Source organism: Nannochloropsis gaditana (genome assembly GCF_000240725.1).
Source record: "Nannochloropsis gaditana CCMP526 unplaced genomic scaffold scaffold022, whole genome shotgun sequence".
In the NCBI taxonomy this organism is placed as follows: domain Eukaryota; class Eustigmatophyceae; order Eustigmatales; family Monodopsidaceae; genus Microchloropsis; species Microchloropsis gaditana.
The window spans coordinates 100,152-110,049 of NW_005803931.1; the positions used below are offsets into that span (position 1 = coordinate 100,152).

Sequence of the window (9,898 nt, forward strand, 5' to 3'; positions counted from 1 at the left end):
GTGCGGAAGGCCGCCAGCGCTTGCTTCGTGGGTCCGTTGGCGCCACGCGTCGTAGCATGAAGTGGGCTAGAGGATCCGATCCACCGCATGTGCTGCCCCTGGCATCAAACGATTCAGGTCTTTCTCTTAAAAATCCAGAGAGGTACCGAAGGGAAGACTGCAACCTCCTCAACACCTCAACACGTAGAGTCGGATCCAGTTCCAAGCATCAATTTGTGCGCACCCTGACTCTGCCTAAACGAGGACAGACCACGGAGATGGAGCTGCCGATCAAAGATTTGCTAAGCTACATTCAAAAAGCTGTGCGGGCAGTTCATGTAAGCAAGCAACAACCGCACACTTCCACGTATTCTGGTCCAGGCCCCACAGGCTCGGCCACCTGCTCTAACGAAGGCGGTGCACAAGCACCACAGATGTCGTGTCGTAGCACACTGCATGCGCGTTCTTTAAGTGCGAGCAATATAGGAAATACCTTCATGAACAGCGGATGTCGTCAACCCTTCCAGGCACCTCTGGGGGGGCTTTTAAACGCGCGCGACGTGCGGCGCCTGGTCAGTGGTTTGGACACTGAGTCGATGAAAAGCAAAGAAATGAGTATCGCCGTGCGTCGTCACACCATAGTTTTAAATTTGGATGTAATCCGATGCCTGATATTATGGGACCGCATCATAGTAGTAATTCCTGAAGGCGCAGACTCCACTTGCTTTCGGGACCTGGAGGAAAACCTGCGATGCCTTCGCCTCCAGCGGAGAACATTTGACATGGACATTGACTTGAATGGCGTCGAAGAAGAAGAATTTGAGTTTTTGGCCTTAGAGGCAGTTCTCATGACTATTAACGATCATTTCAAGAGCAAATTGAAAGATCTGCGCCCTCACATAATCAAAAACGGGAAAGCCCTGCTTGGAAACGCTACTCTGAACAGCGAACACCAAGACACGCTTCGCCAGCTCAAAAGCAAGGTTACTACATGTCAAGCAAAAGTGCGTTCGCTGCACAAAACAGTGGTTGACCTTTTAGATGACGAAGAGCATCTGCAGATGCTTCACTTGACCCGCACCCAGAGTCAGCAACAGCAACAACAGCAACAACAGCAACAGCATCAGAAACAAGAAGATCAGAAACCAAACTTAGCCTCCGCACAAAAGAACGAGTATCATCAACAGCAAGAATGGCGTTTTCGAGACACACACGAAACTGCCATGCTTGGCAGCTTTGAAGGCGGCAGGACAAGGGGAAGAGGCTGCTCAATTGGTGGCGAAACCGACCAACAGCTAGCTGGCGTGCTCATGGATGCGGAAGATAGCGACGAGGCAGAAATTTTGCTGGAGTCCTTCTTGGGCGACTTTAATGAAATGATCATGAAATGGGAGCTTATTAAGGAGGACATGCAGAACACTGAGAACTACGTGCAAGTCAAGCTCGACATGGCCCGCAACAAGCTGCTTACGATCGGCACACTCTTTGCACTCGTCAACGTTTGTTTCGCGTTTGGCGCCTTGATATCGGGAATATTTGGTATGAATTTGTTTAACGGTGTGAGCGTGGGGAGTGGAAGCCCAAATTCCTTTCCCTTTTTTGTGGGAATAGTTTCCTTCATCGTCATTCTCATGACTGTTGTGGGTGGAAGTATACTTGCATACATGTATGTATCCCGCATCATGGTCACATAAGAGCCAATTCGGTATTATGTTGTGTACATGATCTGATTACGTAAGGCCTTCATGTGCTTTCCAAGGGGCTTATTCGCATATATTACTCCTCTATGCATATATATGGATGGCCTAAGCGACGAGGAAAAGGCCGCGAGCGTCATAAACAGCTTTGCCTAGCACTGATGCCATGGAAAGGAGATAGAAAAAGTTGCTCAATGTCCTACGATTTCTTTGACTTGATGGCGCATTTACGAGATTTGTATACGTAATCGTCCCAATAACATTCACCTTCACCTTTCTACCTTTCTAAAATGCTGTTTCTAGTCCTTTTTTTGTCCAAAAAATCCGTTTCACTCAGTCAGATGTACGCACCACTCTCATTTATACATAAGCGCTGCGATTCAGCAGCTTGCTGATGGCAACAACTAATCGAAGGGAAGGTCGACAGCATTTTCAATAGCACCTTGCCCATTCACAATCCTGGAGCCTTCAAGGTTTCAAGAGTCACTCGTAATTCATCGTTTTTAGTTTCTTTCAGGTCTTCATCCCTCCCGCGCCTTTCACGTGACAAAAGGCCAATAGACAGGTTCTAGATATATTTTAAGGCAAATTCAACTTTTTGGCTTACTGTTCGGCAGGAGACTCCGTTGATGGAGGAGCAGCTGCCTCATGTTTGAGAAATTGTCCGTAGGTTTTAAGCAAGTGCAATACGACTCCGTTCGTCCAGCCAAAGCCTACCTGAGGGTAGTATTCACCGCCTTCCCCCCGCGCTCCGGGTACCTTCCCATTGTACTTCTCGTACATGTATCCCGTTGAGGCCCATCCAAGGTAGTTGCTCTCCAGCCATGCTTTCGCCAGGGACCGAGCCAGTCGGTCCGCGTCGCCGGCGCCCAAATTTTCTAATCCATCGATAATCATGTGCACAATGGGGCTCCAGGCGTTCGGACAGTCCCACTGCTCCTTAGTCTCAACATTGGTCGTTCGCACGCCCCCCGCGACGATGAGGCCACTACGCGCTAAACCATCCAGTGCCGCAAGCTTTCGCCTCGATGCCACAGAGCACAAGGTTGGATTATCCAACACGCGTCCCCACAGGGGTAGGAAGTTGCTAGCTGGCCGAACCTTACCGAAAGCAAAGTGAGCCGCCGTGAAAAGATTGCTGGCCCCTCTGCCGGATGCAGGCATCCACAAATCGCGCCACATCCCCGTCTCTTGATCCCACATGAGCTGATCTATAGCCAGGGCTCGTTTGGCAGAGGCTTCGGCAAATTTTTGAGCTTTCGGTGACACCCACGATTCCCGAGAGTCTGGTGGAACCTTACAGCTTGTTTCTCTGGGCGGCTCAGCTTTGGCTTCTGGAGTCCCACAGCCCGGGCCCATTTGACGGGCCAGGAGGTAGTCGTGCAGGCGCGCCATGTTGCGCTCCATGCGGTAGAGGAATGTGTTGAGGTCCACAGGAATGATGTCAGTGGTGGTGATGCGTTCCAGCGCGTACTCTCCCTTATCGCACGGGGAGATCCACCTAGAGGAAAAGTCCCATCCTGACTCCGCCCCAGCCGCAATGTTGGCGTAGAAGCCCTGGGCACAGTCTGCGAGCCCAGCGTGGTGCAGGTCCTCCTTGAAGGACTCGGGCCGCGGATGGATGGAGGCCGTCCAGTACCGATTGAGGACGTGTTGCTGCGCGGGCGGTTCTGCCTGCTGGGAAGTGCTCGGCGAGGACGAGGTCCACGTCTGAGACTGGGTGGAGGCCCGTATTGGAGGAGGAGGGCTGACGGTTATTGCGCGCTCCCCATCCTGCATCCAAAAACGGTATTCACCTTCCAGAACGGCCAGGGCTTCGGAAACGAAGGCCTCGTCAATGCCACTCGGGTCGTGTTCCACGAGGGCCAGCACCATCTCCGAGAGCAAAGGGGGCTGGGAGCGGTTCAGGTAGTAGATACGGCCGCCATTGGGCACGAAGCCAAAGTTGGCCACGTCGTCCAACAAGTTCTGCACCAGGCCCCGGGCAGTGTCCTTCATATCGCAGGCCAAGAGCCCCAAGACGATCCAGTACGAGTCCCAGTAGTAGCTTTCCCGGAAACGCCCGCCAGGGATTACCACTGGGTGCGTGCGCCGCAGGATCGAGTACCGCTGCGGGTTCAGGAAGACGTCATCGGAGACCTTGCGACAAAGCTGCTTCCAAAAGTGATTGAGCTCGGCCGCCCACCGTTGGTAGGGGGCGTGATCGGCGAGGGAAAGCAGAAGAGCCGGTGATTCCGAGTGGTCTGGCGGCACGTGCTCCACCAGGTCAGAACCGGGCGCAGTGAAATATTGGGTAAGAAATGCGCGAAGGACCTTGGTATCGCGGCGGAGGGCGGGAAGGAGAGCTTGGAAGCGCGCTAGGACCACCTCGGGGTCGACGCGCATGGGCATATCCACGAACTCCTTGGAGTCCTCGAAGATGCCGGCCGTCTGGACCAAGTGCAGGAGTTCGCCCTGGCAATAGACCTTGGCTGCACGCTCCACATCGGCCAAGGTGTCCTCGTCTTTTTCCAAGACAGAAACTGGCTCCTTGCTCCCTATGCCGGCAGCAGCCAACCCCCCCCCCCCCGACGGCCTCCTCCACCAAGTCGCTCAGGTGACTCGACCTCGCAAGGGGGCCACCTGCAAAGGTTCCTCGAGGAGAGCAAGGCGGGGACGCGACATGGAAGGCGTCAACTCGGACAGTTGCCATAGCTTTGGCGGTGGTAAGACGCGTATGCAGCTCTGAGGAGCTCGACAATCCTGTCTCAGGTGTAGGCTTGTGTGGCTGACTTTCGCCTGCTTGTTCCTCGGCACCTGCGTCCTTGCGAACACTGAGGCAAGCTGGAGGTTTGCGTGCCGCGCGAGAGGGAATGGAAATGTGACGGCCGATGCAGCCAGCACGGGGTGCCTGTACGGGGGTGGGGATACCAAGTCTGTCAGTCCAGCATGCGGCACGTTGCGCTTTAATGGTCAATAAGGTCACCATTCCGGATCTGTGCCACCAACACCTCACACAGAGGTATGCTTGCTACAAGCCAGAGTATATATACCACACCTAATGCACGCTCCTTTCAAAATCGCATCGAATTAATCAATGCAAGGGTACAAGGAAACATGTGACACCACCACGACTCAGCACCACACGCTTACGGTCACTCCCGTCCCGCCCACACGATTGCTCAGGAGGTGGCGCACGCTGTCCTGCGTTTCCACACGATTATACGTCCCCCTGCCACTCCCCTGCGATCCGTTTCATCTCTTGGACACGACTCACCTCACACACGAAGAACGACGCCATGGGTCGCCGTGGGATATTGAAAGCAATGGTCCCTTTGCTGTGGTTAAGAGCAAAAACTATCGCAACGCGCCCGCTTTTCCAGCGCATGGTACATCGTCTGCGTCTGATTTGCGAAGGGAAAAAAGGGGGAGGATTTGATGTTGACGTCGGTACTTGGCGGTATGGCGGTCTCTGGCTGCTTTGGTTACGTGACCTTCCAATCGGGGCACGTGGGCGGATAAATGTAGCTCTCTCGATGTTTTAAATTGATCTTCAATATTGATATGTGAGTATACGCCTGGGGGAGCAGACACATTGGTCTTGTACGTTGTACTTGAAGCGTGAAAAGCGTTGGAGCACGGGCGCCCTCGGGTTGACACAGCCGAGAGGGCCGATCTCCATGGCGCCGGAGCGCACGCAGGGTTGTCAGTCCCCCACCAGCAGATTAGGTGCTTTTCTGAAAAAAAAAAGAAAAACAAAGATGATGACAAATTTTTCTGCACACGAATACTTCAGTAACCCTGACAGATGCTGATGGATCACATAGATGGCTGCGTGGTGTAAGCTAGCAGTGTGACTCATTGAGATTTTGGCGCGAAGCCCGAAAATGATCGAGCGACAGAGGCCAATAGCCATGTCGACTCGTTCGTGCCCTGGTTTATGCATTTTAACACAATTTCCGAGCCCCAAGTTCAAATAAAAATAAAAATTATAAATGTGCACATTATATCGTATTGGAAAAATGTAAAGCTCACTCAAGAGCATGACCATGCTGAATAAAAAAGGTCCCAGCGGGTTTCTCGGCTAAAGCCTCACCATATTTGAGCGTCACTTATCGAATTAATGAAGGGGGAAAATTATTTGTCGAGGTGCTGACAAAATATTCCGTCATGATCTGGAAATTGAAGCCCAAAAGAGCATCAAGTCGCTCTGTTGCATTGAACTTCTTGTGATCATAATTCTTTGCAGCCAAGGCCATGCCACCGCGAGCGAAGAGTCGACTATGTCATGTGGAGAACACCTCCTAAAGACAAATGAAACTCTGCTTTGTGTGCTCAAGGATCCGATGAGGAATGGGAAGTCTGCCGCTTTGGACATGCCTTTGTAGTTGGTGTGTTTTCTGCCCGCCCTGACAACAGTGATGAGACGTAGGCTAGTAGGGGCACAGAAAAGAAGGGCTTGCGCCAGAAGGCGATGCTGGAGCCTTGTCAGGCTGAAGCAACAGCCAAAGAACTATGATGGCAGATCTCATGCACCACATGTCACTCATAAATCTGTATCTTGTTTCCATTAGCTCTTTGTAGGTGGCAGGAGCAGAAGATTCGCACGTCTTTTTTTTCCTGGCCTGCATTCCAACGTCTCAAGACAGACTCGGGAAGAGCGACGACGGAGAGACGGGGTGTGATCTTTGACCGCGACTTTGAAACAAGGCCGTCATGCAAGATAAGGATGTCAAATCAGTAATTCCATTTCATGCTGTACGACACAGGAGTGAAGGCAGAAGGTGGAGGGTAATTTTGCACTCCAGCCGGATTTCAAGACCTGCGTTAAGAGCACTCTCAGCGCTCCTCTTCCTGTCCCTATCAGTAATTGTTGACGCCGGTAGCCTAGAGACACTTAAGACGTTAAAAAATGCACAAGGTGCTTTGCCCTCCACTCAGTTATCAGCTATCGTCCCTAGACACGATCAAAGCAAAGATTTCGAGCTCTACGACGCACCAACTGAGCTCATGGAAGATGGCCTATCACCTCCGCCGCGCCAACCCGCGCAGGCACACACGTCGGAAAAAGATTATTTTGGAGTGAGAGGCGGTAATGGCTGGATCGATGAGGACGGCAAAGATGATATAGATGCCGCACGCGGGGTAATCGCAAATTGGCGCAAGTCAACCCCGCTGAGGCCTTGCTTCGGGTGCACGCCCGGGTTACCTATGGCCTTCAGCAGCATGTTCAGTGAGTGCTCTTTTGTCACTTTGGGAGCGCATATGGGCATTGCACCTGCTTACTCCAAGCTGGTCGTGCGCACCAATGACACAGTCTTGGTCCGGCTGGTGGGGTCCCGCCTCTTCTTCTCCGAAGCCAGCGACCTATTCTCTTTCCTAACTGATTTTTTGCATGGGACATGTCCAGAAAGCAATCGGCTGCAAAATTTAACGTCGATGTGCTCTTGGAATGGGGCGAGAACAGGGCCAGACATAGATGCGCCGCCCTGCACGATATACGCCATCAACGCCACCAAGATCCACGATCAGGTCCCTGGAGGAGCTGCACTCGATCGCCCACAAGCGCATGGTTTGTACGGACCGGGGACGTATCGTTTTTCCTTTCGAGACTTTGAGAACAATGACTTCCCATACGCCTTCTGGGTCTTACAATACTTGCGTGCTGAGCAAGCGGGTGGGAACCTGGCAAACGTGACTGTGGTTGGTCAATTCAACAACCAGCCCCCCCCTGTGCCGCCAGTGAAGCTATTCACAAGTGTCTTTATCGCAGCCGTGATCCTCTTCACGGTATTCGCCGTATTTTTCAACCCTTGGGTGGGCGCCGAAGCCGCGGACCTAGGGACCCGCGTTCCTTGGTTTCGACGGAACTTTTTAAGATCACACAACCTGGGTTCTGTGTCTCAGCCGAGATCATACATTCCAACACGTCGGAATTCTGCGTGGATGCCTTCGAGCAGCAGTGCGAGCGGCTATCACATGCGCTCTATGGTATCTAGCGAGGATTATCACCTATTAGAAACCGGCCCCTATAGTTCTTCTCCATCAACTCTGTGAAAATTTGACAAAGGGCTCCTCTTTTTTGTAGCTTCTGATAAAGGTATAACTAGCTTTTGTATAAAGATCCGCAGACACGTCTTGTATAAACAGTTGTGAAAGAAAAGCCGTTGACCTCCTGGCAATACCATTTCCGCCAAAGTCGAGCATTTTCTTTAAATGACGGTCGCTAGTGTGCTGCCAAGTGCAGTGATTACGTCGAATTCCAATTGTGCCGAATAACGGTTGGAAAATGGACGGAGGTGACACGGTGAGGCGCTCGTGTCCCCATCGGGTTTGCGAACATAGAAGGGGCCGGTTCTGGCGAGCTCTCGTCCGCTGATGACATATCCGCATCCCTCTTAGTAAGCACACACGCGTTGTTTCACAGTCAGTCGCTCTCACGAAAGACCACAGGTATGATACGGGAGAGTACTATTAGGAGCTGAGTACTATCTGTCTCGCCATTACCGCACCTGTGCCGACAAAAAGGACGGAAAAATGGCCTCCTCCGCGACCTTCACGCCCGCATTAACGCCCTTGGAGGCCTTTAGCTCGAGTGGCCCACCGCGCCTGCGCATCACCAAAACTGACGGAACTGTAATCTATAGTAACGAATATGAAGGTGTGATCCGGTTTTATCCCTCACCCTCTGAGGTCGTCTCTGCTATCGCCCACGCTGACGATCCTCAAACATGCGCGCTGCTGAGAGAGTGCGCTCGACAGGTATTTCGCAGAGGCCCTGTCGACAAATTGGCAGACTGGGGTGATCACTTTCTATGTGTAGAGGTCGGACCTCGAAAGGACGCTGAGCCGACTGGAAGCGGCTCAGGAAGGGAAATTGACACCGGGCGGCTGAAGTCCCTCCACCTGACTGCACAGAGGGGCGTGTGCGGGTACACGTTTAAAAGAGGAGATCTCTGCTGGAACTGCAGAAGCTGTCAGACAGATCCCACGTGCGTGCAATGCGACCCATGCTTTCGGGCCAGCGACCACGCAGGCCACGAGGTGTACTTCCACCAGGCTAGCCCCGGAGGCTGCTGCGACTGCGGAGACCTGGAGGCCTGGGACCGCGCAGGCTGTTGCACTGCACACTCGGGGTCGGACCCCTTCCAGGATCCGGTGGACAGTCTTCCCACGTCCATGAGACTCCCAGCACGGGTGGTGCTCGCGGAGGCGGTGGCCCTAGTCACAGACGCCTGCCTCCAGGCCGTCCAGGGCTACAATTCCTCCCACACCCACGGCTTCCTTGTGCCGGGCCCCGTCCCTCCCGTCGCGGACGAGGATTCAGGGCTCAGGAACCACCCTCGCAGCGGGGAGGACAGGGGTCACTGCATCTTGCGGCTGCACAATGACGACGTGCACACCTTCAATCACGTCACCGACGCCCTGCTGCGTCTGAGCATCCCCTCCGCCCGGGCCAGGACGCTGACCGAGCGCGTGGACTCCCACGGGCACGCGGCGGTTGCACGAGGAAGCGCTCCCCAGCTAGGGCGCAAGCTCTCGTCCCTGGTGGCTCAAGGCCTGCTCGTCTCCCTCGTGGACGAGCGCCAGAGCGAGCGGGAGGAGCGGGCGGTGCGGCTCTTGCGGTGGATGACGGGCCTGGCGACACAGGTGGAGGGTCTGGCCCGCATCCTCTCAGAGCTCATATCGGACGCGTGGCCCCTCCGGCTGCAGCAGCTGGGGTACGAGCGAGGCACGCGCTGGTGCACGCCTCAGGTGCGGATCTACCAGCCGGCGCCCGACGACGCGGCCCTCCTTCTCGCCACGATGGACGCCTCCCTCAGCCTCTCTGACCCCCGACAGTCTTCGCGCCTGGCGCTGCTTCTGGTCGCCGACTTCTTCCTCACCAACCAGCTGCGGACTGAGCTGCAGGCGCTCTACCTTCACCTCCTTGTCGACGCCCACTTCAAACCCGCCCTGGCCCGCTCCCTCACACGCTGCTACGCGCTCCTCAACAGCCTCTACTCCCGTGGCGTGGGCACGCAGGACGACAGTCTTTTCTCATTCTCCGTCCAGCTCTACACCACTCCCAGCATTGTCCGCTGGCTCGCCACCTCCACGGAGGACGAGGAGCTGCTCGGCTCGCCGGGCCTGATGCGCGTGCTCACCGAGGCCCTGCTCGCGGCCTTCCGGCTGGCGGGCTGGTGCGACGGACAGCCCCTGTCTCAGGGCTTCTGGGAGAACCCCCTGCTACAGCATCGACG

At 54.5% G+C, this 9,898-nt stretch overlaps 2 protein-coding genes across 2 annotated transcripts; both read left to right on the forward strand.

The window, feature by feature from the left end:
• Positions 1-8,365: 8,365 nt before the first annotated feature.
• Positions 8,366-8,950, forward strand: NGA_2070910 (uncharacterized protein; the record flags this gene model as incomplete). The annotated part of the gene is made up of 1 exon (XM_005856191.1): positions 8,366-8,950. A coding segment is annotated over one exon (585 nt), but the record flags the coding sequence as incomplete, so codon positions are not given.
• Positions 8,932-9,615, forward strand: NGA_2049110 (atp-dependent clp protease adaptor protein containing protein; the record flags this gene model as incomplete). Its single annotated transcript, XM_005856189.1, has 1 exon — positions 8,932-9,615. A coding segment is annotated over one exon (684 nt), but the record flags the coding sequence as incomplete, so codon positions are not given.
• Between the last annotated feature and the right edge of the window lie 283 nt (positions 9,616-9,898).